Source organism: Oncorhynchus masou, chromosome 19 (assembly GCF_036934945.1).
Source record: "Oncorhynchus masou masou isolate Uvic2021 chromosome 19, UVic_Omas_1.1, whole genome shotgun sequence".
NCBI classification, from domain to species: Eukaryota; Metazoa; Chordata; class Actinopteri; order Salmoniformes; family Salmonidae; genus Oncorhynchus; species Oncorhynchus masou.
In genome coordinates, this window is record NC_088230.1 from 8,609,508 (window position 1) to 8,629,732 (window position 20,225).

The 20,225-nt window shown below is 45.4% G+C and overlaps 1 protein-coding gene across 1 annotated transcript in view; it reads right to left on the reverse strand.

Annotated features, from left to right (window-relative positions):
• LOC135505759 (kinesin-like protein KIF26B) overlaps positions 1–20,225 on the reverse strand; it is a 31,204-nt gene that overhangs the window by 1,487 nt on the left and 9,492 nt on the right. The window contains exons 6-13 of the mRNA XM_064924859.1: positions 19,193–19,423; positions 18,750–18,843; positions 16,522–16,772; positions 9,404–9,605; positions 8,764–8,920; positions 8,441–8,600; positions 4,794–8,235; positions 92–261 (exon numbers count right to left, since the gene is read on the reverse strand). Coding sequence (XP_064780931.1) covers positions 92–261; positions 4,794–8,235; positions 8,441–8,600; positions 8,764–8,920; positions 9,404–9,605; positions 16,522–16,772; positions 18,750–18,843; positions 19,193–19,423 — 4,707 coding nt within the window. The remainder of the gene's footprint in view (positions 1–91; positions 262–4,793; positions 8,236–8,440; positions 8,601–8,763; positions 8,921–9,403; positions 9,606–16,521; positions 16,773–18,749; positions 18,844–19,192; positions 19,424–20,225) is intronic.

Consider the following 20,225-nt stretch of genomic DNA (forward strand, 5'->3'; position numbering starts at 1 on the left):
CTCAAGAATAGCTCTGATTTCTCCTGATGAACTAAACTAAACATGTATCCAAGCCTATCCACAAACACCCACTGACATCGTGTCCCCTCACCTGTTTGCCTGCTCCTCCTCTCCTCTGCAGCCTATCCACGTCATCTATCTCATAGACCTTGATCTCGTAGGCCTCTGAGATGCCCCTGTCCACCCAGCGAGACCTGGGCCCACTGGCAGACCTCCTCAGAGATTGGGACATGTCATTGGACAGATGCCACGGGTGTGAACCTACAGGTCAGATGAAATGGAATAAGATAGTGTAGAGTGGTGCAGAGCAGTGTTTTTAGAGTAGATTAGTGTAGAGTAGTGTAGTGTAGAGTAGAGTGGAGTAATTCATAGCCAGGGAAGGCATGAGACTGTAATGAAACATTTTATGTTGTGAAGAGACAGCCTTGAAAATGTTAATCTTGTTTCAGTCATAAATGATCCTTGGTTCCTGCCTGTGCTTGGTAAAGATATGATGGGGGGGCAATATGACCCCCTCCTTAGGATCATCTGGCAGAATGCCGAGAATATGTTCTATAAGTTAAGATAAGAGACGGTGCCAGACACATGTCGGCACCAACCCTTTGAACTATGTCTATGTAACATGTTTAACAGGACTGCCCAGGCAGAGCTCCTGATAGACCAATATGGCGCATCAAGTTTGTTGGAACCTCTCCAGTTAACTGTTAACTTCTTCGATATAGGGGGCGGTCTTTTAATTTTTGGATAAAAAAACGTTCCCGTTTTAAACAAGATATTTTGTCACGAAAAGATGCTCGACTATGCATATAATTGACAGCTTTGGAAAGAAAACACTCTGACGTTTCCAAAACTGCAAAGATATTATCTGTGATTGCCACAGAACTAATGCTATAGGCGAAACCAAGATTAAATTTCATACAGGAAATGCCCCAGATTTTGAATGCACTGTGTTCCAATGTCTCCTTATATGGCTGTGAATGCGCCAGGAATGAGGCTACACATTCTGTCGTTTCCCCAAGGTGTCAGCATTGTGACTTATTTGTAGGCATATCATTGGAAGATTGACCATAAGAGACTACATTTACCAGGTGTCCTCTTGGTGTCCTCCGTCGAAATTATTGCGCAAACTCCAGCTGTGTCCACTTTTTTGGTTCAGAGGAGAAAGGCAACTGCCACGAATGATTTATAATTGAATAGATATGTGAAAAACACCTTGAGGATTGATTCTAAACAACGTTTGCCATGTTTCTGTCGATATTATGGAGTTAATTTGGAAAAAAGTTTGGCGTTGTAATGACTGAATTGTCAGGGTTTTTTCTTAGCCAAACGTGATGAACAAAACGGAGTGATTTCTCCTACACAAATAATATTTTTGGAAAAACTGAACATTTGCTATCTAACTGAGAGTCTCCTCATTGAAAACATCCGAAGTTCTTCAAAGGTAAATGATTTTATTTGAATGCTTTTCTTGTTTTTGTGAAAATGTTGCCTGCTGAATGCTAGGCTTAATGCTATGCTAGCTATCAATACTCTTACACAAATGCTTGTGTAGCTATGGTTGAAAAGCATATTTTGAAAATCTGAGATGACAGCGTTGTTAACAAAAGGTTAAGCTTGTGAGCCAATATATTTATTTCATTTCATTTGCGATTTTCATGAATAGTTAACGTTGCGTTATGCTAATGAGCTTGAGGCTATGATTACACTCCCGGATACGGGATTGCTCGACGCTAGAGGTTAATAAACAATGATTCGTTTAAGATTGACTTTGAGTGTCCCTGTGTAGAATTTTCTTGAGAATTTGGCATCAACGAACAAGATGATTGATTCTGCCTGCGTTGCTTTCCAGTGGGGGTCTGCTAGGAAAACCGCTGCCAAATTTTATGAAGTGCGAGGAAAATTCTCTCCTGACCAAAAGAGGATGAGACCCGCCCAGACCCTTACTGTGAGCTGCCCAGGAGACACATCACCTGCAAACAATTGAGGGACTCAGCAACTGAAGTCAATTTAAATGAATTTGTATAAAAATAGGAAAGAATTATAATAAAACCAATTAAACTAAACATAAAAATGGAGGAAGGTACCCCCAGTCCTAAGTCAAGTCATAGCACGAAGTGAATGTGGATGTGAGTTGTGTGAGTGTAGTGAATGCGGATGTGAAAGTTTTATGAGTGTGGAAAGTATTAAGCTGATTGAAACTGGGATAATAACAAGATTGAAATTTGGATATTAAGAAATATTATTGGATATGTAGCCTTAAATTTAGTTAACAGAAAATCATGTTCAACATTCATTGGTTCTATTTATAGTTTTATTGGTTAGGGATAAGTCAAGTCTCGTACCTTTACCAAAAGTCTGAGACTTTATTTCTCAGACCCTTTAGACAGTCATACAATGCTTTAAAGGGACCACTCTGAATATTTCTCAGAATAGTTTTTACAACATTTACTTACGTGTGGGTGTGCAAGTCGTATATTTGTATTATTCTTTTCCATTGTTACTTTATCAAATATCTAGTAACTGTCACGACTCCTACCAAAAGGTGGCTCCCCTTCCCGTTCGGGTGGCGCTCGGCGGTCGTCGTCACCGGCCTACTAGCTGCCACTGATCTTTTCCTCCCCCTCCTTGTCTGTTTATTAGTTACACCTGTTGTTAATAAGGTTTATTAGTTGGGCTTTATTAGCCAGCCGGCCCGGCTGCTGGGTGTGCGGGATTGTTTTATGTGTACTCTTTGTACACGCATGTATGTCACGGTTGTCCGGGTACGTGAGCTGTTTTGGGACTGTTTAGTTCCCCTGTGTTTTGGGGCATTTGTTTTGAGTGGCGTCTGTTTTCACCTGGTCGGTGTATAAAGAAGTAGCCTACTCTGAACTCTCTGTCTCTTGCGTCTGACTCCTTCCTCCACTACACCCCGGGCATTACAGTAACCCATTAAACTCTTCATATGTTACTTTATCTCTAGTAATCCATTATACTTTTCTTCACCAATTCCTCCTTTAGACTAGTTTCTAATCATACATATGTTTAGATATTTACACAAGATGTTCTATTTAACAGCACATTCGGGAATAATATTTCTCCTTTCATATCTCTCACATGCACAAATTCCCTATTCAATACAGATCATCATAAATGCCTACAGTCATCCACACCACTCATGTGCATGTTCAATGACTCTAAATAACACCTTGTGCTATTATCAGTGGTTCTCAGACCACGTAGACTATCGTTACACACGTGCTATTCTAAAGGACAGTGGTGGCTCAGGTGAGAGAAATCGGGACATTATCAAGGGCGGCTTCAGGTGAGAGAAATCGGGACATTATCAAGGGGCCAGCCAAATGCTAGACCGAGAGTGCCGGGGGGAGGGGGGTGGTCAACCATGCCAGTAATTGATTTAGGCTTACCCAAAATGGTTTATTTGGGGTATCAGGATGATTGTGGAGGTCTGCACACTGCGGAATTTAGAGTACTTTAGACTAGAAATGCATTCAGATACTGATATGTCATTAACATGCCACTCGCCACAAAAGCTCCAGCTGAAATGTTATTTCCAGAATCCATAAATGAAATTGTGTAATAAAGCATGTGGAATTGTATGAAGCGAAGGTATTAAAGCCATGGTTTTGCAAGTTGGATTGTACAACCCAGAATGGAGGGTTTGAAAGTGTCCGTGTTTTTATGCGTTGATTTTGTTTACTTACTACTTTGATTGTAGATTTTAGCTTTAGTGTGATGATTATGAAAGAAATTAGATTCACTCCCGTTAATTTAAGTATAACCTTTATTTAGATTTTGTTACAATGATGCATTTTGATATAGAAGCTAAAATCTAATGCTTACCTTAAAATGTAATGATTATTAAGAGGATGGAACATTTTATCTTGTGAAGAGACAGCCTTGAAAATGTTAATCTTGTTTTAGTGTCATAAATAATCCTTGATTCCTGCCTGTGCTTGGTAAAGATATGAAGGGTGGGTGACATGATCCCGTCCTTAGGACCATCTGGCAGAACACCAAGACTATGTTCTATAAGTTAAGATTGGAGATGGTGCCAGAAACATGCCAGAACCAACCCTATGAACTATAACTATGTAACTTGTCTGTAACCAGTACATAAGAGATCTAACGGGACTGCCCTGGCAGAGCTCCTGACAGAAGTTCACTATGTTGCATCAAGTTTGTTGGAACTTCTCCAGTTAACTCTTCTCCAGACCTCCCTGTTAATAAACAATTATTAATTTAAGATTGATTTTGAGTGTCCCTGTGTAGAATTTCCACGACAAGACAAATACAAGCCCCACTAATATCAAGACTATTTTTTACTTGACAATTCAAGCACTTTTCTCCTTGGGCTCATTTATTAATGATGTGACCTAGATAAAGTCTTTGGATGCAAATAAGAGGACAGGAGATGCAATGAATAGTAATCTGTGCAATACCAATGAATTACATAAAAAGCCAATATTACTGTACAATGCATTACAATTTGTGAAAATGCACGTCGCACACATAGCTGTTCCTCACTTCATTGCACATCCATGTTTTTTTTGCTGTTAACACAGAAGACTTTGTTCACCAAATCCACAGAGCACATTCCTGCTATTTTAACACAACACAAAATGCAAAGCAGGAAACATGAATCACACACTTGTAACTACAGCGACTTACAATATGACCAGCGGGTAAAACTGGTTCAAATGCAGTCATTACCAGGTCATTTCAACCAGTTTTGTCCAGTTTTGCTCGCTGGCTGTGCATTCAATTAAGGAATTACCCAGATCAGATCTTACCGTTGCTGCTCCTCCTTTTGGGGTTCCTCTCATTTCGGGTCACACTGATCATAGAACAGCTCTTATTGCTGATAGAGTCTCTGTTGGAGGTAATGCTCCCTGTGGCTTCGCTGTCCCTAACCATGCTCTCATAGCCACTGCTCACCACGCTGTTCCTATTGGTCAATAACGCTGTCTTACCCATGGCCGGGGGCAGCTCCCCGCTCAACACACTAGTGACATCACTGGCGTGCCCGCTGAGGTGGTTGGGCCTGCGAGGCGCTGTTACCCTGGCATAGGGTGAGGGTACAGGGTGGACAGGATGAACCTCTCCCATGGATCTACAGGCAGCTCCAGCCGCTGCTGCCATCTTGTCTAGAACTAGTCCTCCGGAGGCCCCGCCAGAGGGGTAGGGCTCTCTGCCGATCTGCAGGAGCTCTGAGATGCGCCCGTTGATTACCCGGACGGGGGACTTTGTTATGAGGCGTGGTGGTAGGGTCTGAGGCGAGGGGGTCTGGTTTCGGCTGAGAGACTGGGTGGACCAGGGTGGACCATGCTCAGGTCTCTTCCCATCAGGGGACAGACTGGCGCTCCTGTTGATGGACTGACGGAACGCCTTGGGGGAGAAGCTGAGGTTCTTGGTACTGGGGATGGGGATGGATATCCGGCGGACCTTAGGGCTGGTCATCATCAGTTTCCCCACCGCGGAGAGCTTAGATCGGCTGGTTCTAGGAGACTGGAGGGCTGTGGAGGTGGTGGTGTTGGGCTCAGTTATAAAGGTTGACCTGTTGATTTTGGGAGAATGGGCTGTGTAGGAGGTGTTTTTGTCAGTCAAGGGAATGGACCTAGGGGCCCTCCTGGGGCTCCTGCTGGCCCGGTGTAGGGTGGATTGGCTGGACTCCTCTTCCCAACTCCCTTTGGAGCCCTTGGAGCTCCCCATGGAGCTCACAGAGGATAGGCTACTGCCTTGGTCCAGAGTGTGGAACTCCAGTGGTTTTCTACCTAAAGAGTTGGTCCTGCTTGCCAACTGCTCTAATTTAGCACTGAATAGCCTACTGCTTTCCTCTATGGGAGATTCCAGCTTGCCGCTATCATGTCTAACACTCCGAGTGGATGGCTTGGGCTCCAACGGTGAACTACTGGCTGTGCTGAGAGGACTGTTACTAGTTCTCTGTCTCTGCTGCTGCTCCAGGCTGTACTTCCGAGCTGGTGAGAAGGGGAGAGGGAGGCTCTCCCTGGCACAGGAGAAGATCCCCTGCCTGGCTGAGGATGGCCTCCTCTCCAGGGTCATCCAGGGACTACCAGGGGTGGATGATGTAACGTCTGGGGCTTTATCTTTATACTCCTCGCTCATTACATAGCTCTCCTGCTTGTTGATATTATGCCAGCCTCTTGGTAGACTGGCTGTTTTGTGGTGGGTAGCTAGAAGGTAACCAGGGATACAGTTCTCTGGTGTATTCCTGCTCCTTTCACTACTGTCCCCTGGTGTCTTTGGAGTAATTAGGGAAGATGGAACAGGTAAGACCCGGTCATAACAGGTTAGGGAACAGGTGGTGAACTCCCCTCCTCTGGGATAGCTCCTTTCTGCTTGGTTACCACTTCTCCCTCTGGCCCTATTCTCTAATGACATCATCTCATAGCAACCGGTCTCCTCCCAGGCATGTGTGTCACATGATGCAATACTATTAGTTTCACCTGGCATCAAAACGCTCTCGTTGGTACTCTTCTCGTGATTCCTCTCAGTAATATAGAACGCACCTTCTGTCTCCATCGCCGTTTTACTTCCTGAACTTTTTAGATGATCTTTCTTCTCGGGTTCAGCATAAGCATCCGCTCGCGTGAAACGGGTGTTAGAAACCCCTCGGCGATGACGAGACCCCTCCGCATCACTACTCCTACTGAGGTCAGCGAGCGAGGGGTTTATAAAGGAGGGCAAGACCCGGTTCTCCACCCTGGAGAGAGAAGACATGGCTTTGGGTTTGGTGTTGACTTCCACAGCCATGATCTTAGTGGTAGTAGCAGGGTCCATGGCCTTGATAGTGGAACCTGTAGAATCTTCACTAATGTTACTGATAATCCTGATGGGAAGGGAACCCAGTACTGACCCTGAAGAAGCCTGGCCAGAGGAGGAGTGGGCATCCCTGATCCTAATGATGTTCCCTGCCCGGCCTCCTCTCTCCAGCGCCCCGCTGATGGTCACCTCCTCCACCATGGTGAACACCAGCTCATCCTGACCCGTCTGGTCCAACGGCTGCTGGACCATGACCGTGATGGTGGCCTTCATCTCCTTCAGGTCCGACTCTGTAGTAGGCAGCTTGGAAAGCTGGGGAAGGATCATCTCTCCTAGGAGAACACTGGTAGCCAAGGAGGAGGTGGTGGAGGACGAGGGGGAGAGGAGGGATGGAGAGAGAGAGGGGGATATCGGAGTGCTCTTGCCCGCCGGAGAGGTCCTGGTCTGGTGTTGCAGCAAGCCAGACCTCCCTGGGTATCCAGCTGGCTCCAGAGGCAGGGGAAGAAGAGACAGAGGAGGATGAGAGCTTGGCACCGGGCTGATTGGAGTGTAGATGTCACTGTGCTGCGGAAGAAAGCTGTACTCAGGGGGGTTGCCTTGGTCCTGGCAGCCTGGATGTATACTGATAGAGCCACAGGGGTTTGGTTGGTCCTCTTTGGAGCTGGCTGCACTTCCCTCCTCACAGTCATACAGACCAGAGTCCTCTCTCTGAAAACTGTCGACCGGAAGACTGCCATCTGTCACCAGGCTCTCTTTCTCGCCCACAATGGAAAGCTCACACCACTTCACCTTCATATTCAGTAGTTTCAAGAAGGAGGTATTCTCCACAGTCTCAGTTCTGCCTGAGCCATCTTGGGGGACTGGAAGGGACTCGGTCATGGCAGAAGGTTCTTTTAACGATGACTTGGTAACTGTTTCGCTGCCGTCGATGCACCCGAGTCGCTCCTGCAGCTCTGCGAAAGTGTCACACTTAAGACTTAAGTTCCTCTCACATTGGCCCACTTCTGCTGTATTCTGAGGAAGTTGTTCTTGGATGATGCCCTCATTCTTCTTCTTCTCTCCCTGCAGTCTGGGCATGATGTTTAGAAGGTGCTGCAATAGCTCTTTCTTTAGAGCAGAAAGCTCAGCATCCTCCGATTCCGCTTCAGCCTTATTCTGGTGTAGAGAGTGGATAATGGGGGTAAACTCCGGCTGGCCCTGGCCCTGCTGGGTCAGCTCCGCACTGGGCTGCTGGACCGAGCCATCGGGGTTGACGTGGATGACCGTGTCACAGCACTGGTTGCTGCTGGAGTGGTTATCCAGCAGGTCGCCACCGAGCCTGAGCTGGGGCAGGTCACTGAGGTCAGAGTCCACAGCATTGGTAGAGTGAAACGCTCTGAGAGAGAAGGGACTACTCCCTCCACTCCTCTCTCTAGTCAGACTTCTACCACTGGGAGAGCAGGATGTTGAATGCTGAGAGAGAGAGATAGAGAGAGAGAGAGAGAGAGAGAGGTCAAAGTTAGTGATCATTTTTTTGCCTCGCCACAAAACAAAAATGCTACTAAACTGCTTCAATTGTTTACTGTTAGGCCACCCATGGTTCATTGAATAACACTTTTAACAACATTCTTGGCACCAAGAATGTAATGGTAAGTAATCTATAATTCAGTAGACATACGTTTGCCTTCTTCTGTGTCCTGCGAATGCGCGAGGAAATTTGGACAGTGGAGAGTGTCTCTGGGAAGTGTTCTGGTGAGTCAATCACATGGGCCAGCACGGTCGTATAACAGTTAATATTACCCAGAGACTCCTGTAGCAGCATGGTCACTTTACTATCTCTGTGGTGAGCACAAAATACAACCATCCTCATCATCACCGTCATGCATTATACATAACACGTACATATACGTACAATTATATGACATACCAGTATTAAAGACTCAATTTCATGATCTACTGCTTGAATCAAATGTTTTAAATTGAAAGTCTCCAATATCTAACCTGTAGGGGATGTTTTTGTTTCCATTGTTGAGTAGGGCCAGTATAACACTGCCCAGTTCAGACTCAGGACGTCCTGTTCTGCTGTCACTGGTTCTACTGGTCCCCTTTATACTGTTAGCCAGGTCTATCATGATCAACCTGCTATGACCCCCTGGTACTGATAGAGGGAGAGGGAGAGAATTCACTAGAGGAAATGAAGGGCGGAAAAACTGAGATCACCAGAGAGAATAGAGCAAAGAAAATAATAAAAAATAAATCCAAGGTATTCCAAGTATTCTTAGAAAACAAATGAGGTACAGTTTATTCAGTCAGCCATATGCAAATGAAGTCTCCAGATATTAGCTTGATAGCTTACTCACGAGTCCGTACGGTGACACATACAGTGCAAGCTACGTACAGGTCACTGACCAATAAGAAGAAGGAAAAAATACGAACAAAAATAAAGAGCGTACAGACATTTTTACTGTCAGTGTCTTGACAAAGTACTCTGACTGAAACGTGGACACAATAAGCAATGTGCATAGGTAATAACCTTATTTCCTACACACCGTAGATATAGGGCCCATAGATATTTCTATCTGATCTATATACGGAATAGCATGCCAGAGTTATCTTTTCTACAATGTACAGAAATAGCAACCTTTGCCGCTGCCCTCTGCGAACTGCTGTTGGACGTGCAGAGTAAAAAACATATGGGAGCTGGAGGAGGACGATGGTGTGGTGATGTCACTGCGAGCTCCACTCGTCGGGCCGCCGGCACGGTGGCGTGATGCGTTGGCTGCATCCAGCAGGAAGGCAGCTCTCTCGGCGTTGGGGGCAGATACCACACTGTGGTGCCGAAGCTGCATTAGAGGAAGACAGCATACTTAACTTTATTTTATATTTGTATTTTATTTTCACGACAGAACACAGATAATGTATGTAGAGAGGGAGAAAGGTTGGATAGAGGTACTACGGCACAGAGGGGGAAAGGGGGACTCCGGGACAGACACCGGCACAGCAAGGCATGAATATAATATGACGTGTTGTTCAATGTGACAATGCCAATGTAATTTTGTAACTGGGATTATTTACTGTAATTAAGTTAAATCCCACTCCCTGGCTCTTCTGATAATGCATCTGAATAAGGAATGAATTAGTGTTGTCTAATTCCTGACTGTGTTAGTACCAAACAAAACAGTAATTATATATAAGTAATTATATACAGTGCCTTCAGAAAGTATTAACACCCCCTGACTTTTGCCAAATTTTGTTGTGTTACAGTCTGAATTTAAAATGGATTAAATTGCTATTTTGTGTCACTGCCTACACACAATACCCCCTTAATGTCAAAGTGGAATTGAAAAAAAATAATAATAGTTTTTCGACATTTTTACAAATATATTAAAAATTAAAGGCTGAAATGGCTTGAGTCAATAAGTATTCAACCCCTTTGTTATGGCAAGCCTAAATAAGTTCCGGAGTAAACATTTGTTTAACAAGTCACATAATAAGTTACATGGACTCACTCTGTGTGCAATCACAGTATTTCACAAGGTTTTTGAATTGAGTACCTCATCTCTGTACCCATCAAATACAATTATCTGTAAGGCCCCTCAGTTGAGCAGGGAATTTCAAACACAGATTCAACCACAAAGACCAGGAAGGTTTTCCAATGCCTCAGGAAGAGCCAGCAGCACATCACCCTCCTTCCCACTGCTGGCTTACCTCTGAAGCTAAGCAGGGTTAGTCCTGGTCAGTCCCTGGATGGGAGACCAGATGCTGCTGGAAGTGGTGTTGGAGGGACAGTAGGAGCCACTCTTTCCTCTGCTCTAATGAATAAATATCCCAGGGTGGTGTTTGGGGACATTACCTTGTGTAGGATTACATCTTTTGGATGGGATGTTAAATAGGTGTCCTGACTCTCTGTGGTCACTAACAATCCCACGAGATTTATCATAAGAGTAGGGGTGTTAACCCTGATGTCCTACCTAAATTCCTAATCTGGCCCTTATACTGTCACCTAATCATCCCTAGCTTACGATTGGCTCATTCCTCTCCCCTGTAACTACTCCCCAGGCTGTGAATTAGTTTTCAGTCAATTTACCTGGTAAAAAAGAGGGCACCCATTGGTAGATGGGTAAATGTTTAAAAAGCAGATGTTGAATATCCCCTTGAGCATGGTGATGTTATTAATTATACTTTGGATGGTGTATCAACACACCCAGTCACTACAAAGATACAGGCATCCTTCATAACTAAGTTGCTGGAGAGGAAGGATACCGCTCAGGGATATCACCATGAGGCCAGTGGCGACCTGTCATTCAGGGCAGAGCTCACAATTTTTAGCTAAAATAAATAAATAAATATTTTATACATTGGCTCGTGTTCTGTCACTCATAAGGGCACTATGTCACCACCAAATCTAAGGGTAAAGCTAGAAAATTAAATCCCGTTGGGTGCTGCCATAGAGTTACATTAGAAGTGCCCATCCAAGAATGCTCAAGGTCATTGGCCAAAGATAAAATTTCTATCCCATTATGTCTACAGTAGCTTTGATTGGACTGATGTCAACATCATACTTTCAAAATCTTAGCTAACAGTCATCATCATGAATCAAGTTGACAATCTACTGGCAAATCCCTTTTTAATCCTTGTCATGTGAAGATAAATAGTGAAGAGAAATTATAGATAAAATGTGTCGGTGCTCATTGAACAACAACAAGTTGGAAATTGCAAATTCAACAAAGAGTGGTTTGGAAAGAATTAGTGGCTAACTGCAAGTATTGCACAGCAATCACTAGCCTGCTATTCAGTGGAGTGGCTGTGTGGTCCAAGTCTATGTTTAAGGGTCTCTTTGCCAAGCTTTAATGATAAACATTCAACATTGGCCATGCTGTCAATCCAGCAGGATTTTTGCCTGTGCTCAAAACAACTGTTAACTCAGAACTGGGAAATCTGACTTCAGTGAGTTCAAGACAACTGGGAACTTGGGAAAAAATTTGCTCTGACTGGGAAAATACATTTTAAACGGTCATCCAACTCAGAATTGTAAATCAGGAACTCTGGCCTCTTTCTAGAACTCCGACCTGAAGATCACTGATGTCATCATATTTCAACCTTGTTTTTTCCAGAGTTCCCAGTTGTCTTTAAAGCACCATAAATCCAGAGAATACCAGACTTTGATGACAAAGTTTTATCACAAAGGACCGCCGTGCCACCTTCCTGTTCAAGTCAGCACAGCACAACAAGGTGTCCAAAAATGTATTGTATGCTGATGAGCCCATGTGCCTCATCCTTAAAATTTGGTCTATTTTCCCCTCTTAATTTTGCCAGCTATTCTGACTTGGTGGTGCACATGTAGCCTATAACCTGTTTTAGAGAAATGTAATCAATTAATATTGTAGGAGCTTTCATTGTCTGCTTATATGCCCCTTCATTTATCCTATGGTTCTGACTTGGTGTACAGGGAAAACACTGTAAGAACCGCCCATGTTCTGAATTCTGAATTTTTAAAGGACTGCTCCGCTGATAACCAGGTGCAGTAGTGGTAAGGTTTTGGGACTGCTGTTGGGACTCTGCTGTTGGGACAGCTTTATGTAGTTCCTAACAGTTTGTGGGCACCGTTTCTTAATGTTATAGCGCAATTAAAGTATTGTTTAGCGTTGTGTTGTGGCTTTGCTGGCACACATTCCCAAAACATTAGTTTGCCCCACAAGATTTACATGCTAAAATAGCCACCATTCGTATGAGGCGAATGGTGACTTTAAAACAGTTACAGTTTAATGGCTGTGATAGTCTTCTCCTAAGTATGGCTCAACAACATTGTAGTTACTCCACAATACTAACCTAAATGACAGTGTGAAAAGAAGGAAGCCTGTATACAGAATAAAACTATTCCAAAACATGCATCCTGTTTGCAATAAGGCACTAAAGTAAAACTGCAACAAAAAAAAACATTTTTTTAAACTTCATTTCCTGAATATAAAGCATTATATTTGGGGCAAATCCAACACTCTTCATAATTTCAAGCATGGTGGTGGCTGCATCATGTTATGGGTATGCTTGTCAACAGCAAGGACTAGGGAATTTTGGGGGATAAAAATAAACGGAATAGAGCTAAGCACAGAAAAACTTGGTTCAGTCTACTTTCCAACAGACACTGGGAAACATTCACCTTTTTGCAGGAAAATAACCTAAAACACAAGGCCAAATATACATTGGAGTTGCTTACCAAGACGACATTGAATGTTCCTGAGTGGCCTAGTGATAGTTTTGACTTTAATTTGCTTGAAAATCTATGGCAAGACTTGAAAATGGCTGTTGAGAAATGATCAACAACTTACTTGTCAAAGCTTGAAGAAATTTTAAAAGAACAATGTGCAAATATTGTACAATCCAGATGTACAAAGCTCTTAAATACTTACCCAGAAAGACTCACATCTGTAATCGCTGCCAAAAGTTATTCTGACATGTATTGACACAGGGGTGTGAATACTTATATAAATGAGAAATTTCCGTATATCATTTTAAGTACATTTTAAATACATTTCTAACATTTTTAAAAACATGTTTTCACTTTGGCATTATGGGGTACTGTGTGTTGATGGGTGAGAAAAATATCAGTTTAATACATTTTTAATTCAGGCTGTTGTCACGCCCTGGTCTTAGTATTTTGTGTTTTCTTTATCTATTTGGTCAGGCCAGGGTGTGACATGGGTTTTTGTATGTGGTGTGTTTTGTCTTGGGGTTTTTTCACAGTTATTGTAGCTTAGTGGGGTGTTCTAGGTTAGTCTATGGCTGTCTGAAGTGGTTCTCAATCAGAGGCAGGTGTTTATCGTTGTCTCTGATTGGGAACCATATTTAGGCAGCCATATTCTTTGAGTGTTTCGTGGGTGATTGTCCTTATGTCCTTATGTCTGTAGTGTGTTAGTTTGCACCAGTATTAGGCTGTTTTGGTTTTCGTGTATCGTTTATTGTTTTTTTGTATTTGATTCGTGTTTGCTTCATTTTCACTCTCTTTCACCTATAGAAAACCGTGACAGAATCACCCACCACAACAGGACCAAGAGGCGTGGTAACGGACAGCAGCAAGAGCAGCGAAATAAGGATTTCTGGACTTGGGAGGAAATCCTCGACGGTAAAGGATCCTGGGTACAGCCTGGAGAAAATCGCCGCCCCAAAGAAGAGCTGGAGGCGGTGAAGGCGGAGAGGCGCTGGTATGAGGAGGCAGCACGGCGGCGTGGATGGAAGCCCGAGAGTCAGCCCCAAAATTTATTGGGGGGAGGCTCACAGGAAGTATGGCGAAGCCAGGTAGGAGACCTGCGTCAACTTCCTGTGGTTACCGGGGGGCTAGAGAGACCGGGCTGGCACCGTGTTATGCTGTGAAGCGCACGGTGTCCCCAGTGCGGGTGCATAGCCCGGCGCGATACATTCCAGCTCCGCGTATCGGCCGGGCTAGAGTGTGCATCGAGCCAAGTCCCATGAAGCCGGCTCTACGCATCTGGTCTCCAGTGCGTCTCCTTGGGCCGGCTTACATGGCACCAGCCTTGCGCATGTTGTCCCCGGTTCGGCTGCATAGCCCAGTGCGGGCTATTCCACCTCGCCGCACTGGCAGGGCGACCGGGACCATTCAACCGGGTAAGGTTGGGCAGGCTCGGTGCTCAAGAGCTCCAGTGCGCCTGCACGGTCCGGTCTACCCTGTACCACCTCCACGCACCAGCCCTCCGGTGGCAGCTCCCCGCACCAGGCTTCCTGTGCGTGTCCTCGGCCCAGTACCACCAGTGCCAGCACCAAGCATCAGGCCTACAGTGCGCCTCGCCTCTCCAGCGCTGCCAGAGCCATCCTCCTCTCCAGCGCTGCCGGAGTCTCCCGCCTGTTTAGCGCTGCCAAAGCCTTCCTCCTCTACTGCGCTGCCGGAGTCTCCTGTCTGTTTAGCGCTGCCAAAGCCTTCCGCCTCTACAGCGCTGTCAGAGTCTCCCGCCTGTTTAGCGCTGCCAGAGCCTTCCTCCTCTACAGCGCTGCTGGAGTCTCCTGCCTGTTCAGCGCAGCCAGAGCTGCCAGTCTGCATGGAGCAGCCAGAGCTGCCAGTCTGCATGGAGCAGCCAGAGCTGCCAGTCTGCATGGAGCAGCCAGAGCTGCCAGTCTGCATGGAGCAGCCAGAGCCTCCAGTCTGCATGGAGCAGCCAGAGCCGCCAGTCTGCATGGAGGAGCCAGAGCTGCCAGTCTGCAAGAAGCCGCCAGAGCCGCCAGTCTGCAAGAAGCCGCCAGAGCCGCCAGTCTGCAAGAAGCCGCCAGAGCCGCCAGTCAGCATGGAGCAGCCAGAGCCGTCAGTCAGCATGGAGCAGCCAGAGCCGTCAGTCAGCATGGAGCAGCCAGAGCCGTCAGTCAGCATGGAGCAGCCAGAGCCGCCAGTCAGCATGGAGCAGCCAGAGCTGCCAGTCAGCATGGAGCAGCCAGAGCCGTCAGTCTGCCAGGATCCGCCAGTCAGCCAGACTCTTCCAGATCCGCCAGTCAGCCAGACTCTTCCAGATCCGCCAGTCAGCCAGAATCTTCCAGATCCGCCAGTCAGCCAGGATCCGCCAGTCAGCCAGATTCTTCCAGATCCGCCAGTCAGCCAGACTCTTCCAGATCTGCCAGCCAGCCAGGATCTGCCAGATCCGCCAGCCAGCCAGGATCTGCCAGAACCGCCAGCCAGCCAGGATCTGCCAGAGCCAACTACCTGCCTGAGCTTCCTCTCAGTCCCGAGCTGCCCCTCAGTCCCGAGCTGCCCCTCAGTCCCGAGCAGCCCCTCAGTCCCGAGCTGCCCCTCAGTCCAGTGGGGTCCTTGGTGAGGACTACTAGGCCAAGGGTCGGCGGCGAGGGTCGCCTATCTAAGGACGCGAGGAAGATGGACTAAGACTTTGTTAGAGTGGGGTCCATGGCCGGAGCCGCCACCGTGGACAGACGCCCACCCAGACCCTCCCCTATGGGTTTTGGTGTTTGGCCGGGAGTCCGCACCTTGGGGGGGGGGGGTTCTGTCATGCCCTGGTCTTAGTATTTTGTGTTTTCTTTATCTATTTGGTCAGGTCAGGGTGTGACATGGGTTTTTGTATGTGGTGTGTTTTGTCTTGGGGTTTTTTCACAGATATTGGGATTGTAGCTTAGTGGGGTGTTCTAGGTTAGTCTATGGCTGTCTGAAGTGGTTCTCAATCAGAGGCAGGTGTTTATCGTTGTCTCTGATTGGGAACCATATTTAGGCAGCCATATTCTTTGAGTGTTTCGTGGGTGATTGTCCTTATTTCTGTAGTGTGTTAGTTTGCACCAGTATTAGGCTGTTTCGGTTTTCGTGTATCGTTTATTGTTTTTTTGTATTTGATTCATGTTTACTTCATTTTCATTAAACATGGATCGCAATAGCCACACCACATTTTGGTCTGACTCTCTTTCACCTATAGAAAACCGTGACAGCTGTAACACAACAAAATGTGGAATAAGTCAAGAATACTTTCTGAAGGCACCGTAAGATACCCTTAGAGTGACATGACACCTTAGTGACATGTGTAGTAGTAACAATGTAACTACAGTAGCATGTGTTTTTCTGTGTTCTTAAGACTTGGGACTTCATTAAGAAACTGTTCTTACGCAGAGATTTCATACTAATGCTGCACATAGAGAAATTCAATAGAGAGCTGACTTCCATATTCTGCATAGCAAAGAATCAAGTCAGTTCTATAAATGTTACACATTTCTATGTGATCTGAACCGTCCACAACAATAAGCCCCTGTATCATCATTTACCTGTATTCCATAGATGGGGTCCTCAAAGAGATAAAGGTCTGCTGATGGGCTGTCCTGGAGGTTGCCTGACAGTAAGTCCCTGAGGGTCTCGTCCTCCCCACAGACCTCCATAGCGGACACAGACACAGCCAGGATGGCCCCAGTCCTCTCCCTCCTCCTCTCTGTGTGACTGTAGAACCAGGAGATGGCACACGGGATGACCCCTAAACTCTGGCTGCTGCTATCACTACCCATCATGGTGTGCGACTTCCCTGTTAACCACAGTAATAAGACACACACAACACAGTCAGTTTGGGTCCTCTGTTTGTGTGTGTCTGCGTGTGCGTGTCTGTGTGCCAACCTGTGTGTGTGTGGGAGAGAGAGAAAGAGACAGAGCATCTTGGTAAAGAGCTCGTGGGTAGGGGGGGGCTTCAGAGTTGGTTTATTGAAACTGTCAGTATTATTATTATTTTTTTTTTTTTACCTTTATTTTACTAGGCAAGTCAGTTAAGAACAAATTCTTATTTTCAATGATGGCCTAGGAACAGTGGGTTAACTGCCTGTTCAGGGGCAGAAAGACAGATTTTGTACCTTGTCAGCTAGGGGATTTGAACTTGCAACCTTTTGGTTACGAGTCAAATGCTCTAACCACTAGGCTACACTGCCGTACATTACAGTACATGTCCCCATTGTAGGGTTAACTTGGAGGACAGAGGGGATAGAAAGGGCAGATTTAACAGTTTTAATTGTCCACACCCAAAACACTGTCAAAATACCATCTTCCTCCAAGTTATTTAAGAAATAAGGCTCAAGGTGGTGTGTTCAGGGCTGTATCCAGGCATTCCGCGTTGTGTTGTACATAAGAACAGCCCTTAGCCGTGGTCTATTGGTCATATATACCGCAATCCCCCTCTGTGACTTATTGCTATTATAAACTGTTTATCAACGTAATTTTCACACCCGTGCTATACAGTCTGATGTACCAGGGCTTTTAGCCAATCAGCATTCAGGGCTTGAACCTCCCAGTTTATAATACGGAACATATTTCCTCCAATTTAATAATGAATTTATTGATAATACCGGATTGGATTTACATACGGCACTTCACATTGTGTGCCACTGCCACTTACTAGCAGACACTTTTATCTTCCTCCAATAAGCACTTTGAAAAAAAGATGCCACTTAGTACCAAAAAGGGTTCTTCCCTGACCCCCACAAGGAACCCTTTCAGAACCCTTTTTATAGAGCTTTTTATAGAGCAATGTGTAGAAGCCACCTAAGTGATCCAGTATAGAGGAGGGAGGGACTTTTGTCCCGTATTACAGTACCATAACTCTAGTGATCCGTGTCCTAGGTTTACTCACTCTAATCCAAATGCTAATTGAATTAGGGTAAGAGAATTGGTTTTGTCCAATTAAAGGCGAACCAGCCTGCCATCATTCATTCCAGAGGGCCATTCTATGGAGGGAGGGAGAGAGATTGATATCCTCTGGCAGCCGACCTGCCGCCGTCTACACCGCCCGACTAATTCAATCTGATTTATGGTCGGTGGCGTCATGTGTAGTAGAAAGGTATAGCTCCAAGGAGACACTGCCCTTACAGGAGAGAAAGAGGTTTTATTTATTTGTGTCACACAGACAGTCATCTATTAAAAGCCTTTAGTAAAGCTAAGTGGATTCCATTTTCCAAATAGCAGAGCAGAGATCGTCTTACAGTCCATTTCGTTTTTTAGTCCACCTCGGCCTTCTCATCCTGACTGACAAAATATTTGCGTCATGTTGACGTGTTTTGCAGGCAGAGCGACGGCGGAAGAAGCTTAAAAACACTTGGGATTTATTATGGATGAATCTCCCGCTTTCATTTATCGAAGAGGTGGAAAATGAATGGAATGGAAGATGGGATGAATAAAGGGGAGGACGGATGGAACACCTCCCATGCCACCACAGCCCCCATAGGGAAAAGAGAGATGGAACACCTCCCATGCGACCACAGCCCCCATAGGGAAAAGAGAGATGGAACACCTCCCATGCCACCACAGCCCCCATAGGGAAAAGAGAGATGGAACACCTCCCATGCCACCACAGCCCCCATAGGGAAAAGAGAGATGGAACACCTCCCATGCCACCACAAGATTTTGTTCTTAACTGACTTGCCTAGTTAAATAAAAGTAAAACATTTTTTTTAAAGACCATAGACCATGGACCAGTTTGAAATTTATGCTGGTTTATGCAGTTTTGTTCATTACTTACCCGCTTCACCGTGTCCAAAACACAGAATACATCCGTCTGCCCCGTTGACCACAGAACGGATGACGTCAGGCAGAATACCTACACACACCTCCGCCTAGCAGAAAAGATAGAGGGATTGAAAAATAGGGTGAAAAAAGGAGAAAAAGAGGATGAAAAAAGGAGAAAAAGAGGGTGAATCCATCCATCCACCTTAGCATTCATCCAGCTGTTTAAAACGCAAATAACACTTAAGCGGAGGGGCATGAATGAATGAAATGGCTGAGTGTGTCCGATCCATCAAACAACACTAACACACACAACTGGGAAAGGAAAGAGGCTGGGAGGCTAAAATAACAGCGCTCGATATAGCGATGGCTGTCTGGAAACGGCATTTTAAGTCCCATCAGTTTTCAGGTCATCATACAGAGATAACAAACCAACCATACTGTACTGTACCCACTGACCTGGGTTGACTCTAGGGGGTAGGCTGCGTCAAAGACATATGACTTAGAGTGGCCCTTGGCTTCCCCAGCGTGTGTCCCCAGCGTGGTGTTGGAGTGTGGCTGTTGATTGTGGTTGGTGGTAGGATCAATAAAGGTGACCCTTCTCTTGGCTGGGTCCACCCTAAGAATGGGTGGCTGGGGTTGGGAAGGGGGCACGGTGGGAGAGGGGCAGACTCGCAGCACCACTTTGACCTGTGTGGAGAGAAGAAAGTTGGTGGTGAAGATGTGAACATGTTTTTTTTTCAGTGGGGCTGTTGGGAACTGGTATGAACAGGTGTTGAGTAGGTAGGTAAGGGTAATTATACCGTAATGCTTGAAGTTATGTCAAATGTCTTTTATATATTTTTTTGTTTGTTATTTGAGCCAAAGAAAACAGGTGATTGACAACAATACAGATAAAAACTTTTTTTTACAGTGTGCAGGTGTGGTTGGAAGCCCAAGGGCTTATATGAAAACCACACCACAAACATACAATACATAAGTACAAATATAATAAAGGTTTGTTAAAACAGATTATCCTACTAATTATAAATATACAAATGAACTGATCAGCATTCACGATTAGTTCATGTTTAATGTGTGTGTGCATGTGTCACGGTTTTCTGTAGGTGAAAGAGAGTCGGACCAAAATGCGACGTGTCTATTGCGATCCATGTTTAATAAAACTGAAGAAACACGAATCAATACAAAAAACGTAACGAAAACAGCCTAATACTGGCGCAAACTAACACACGCCAGACCTAAGGACAAAAGGACAATCACCCACAAAACCCAACACCAAACAGGCTACCTAAATATGGTTCCCAATCAGAGACAATGACTAACACCTGCCTCTGATTGAGAACCATATCAGGCCAAACACAGAAACAGACAAACTAGACACACAACATAGAATGCCCACTCAGATCACACCCTGACCAAACAAAACATATAAACATACAAAGCAAACTATGGTCAGAGTGTGACAGCATGTGAAAGTGTGAAAGTGTGCGAG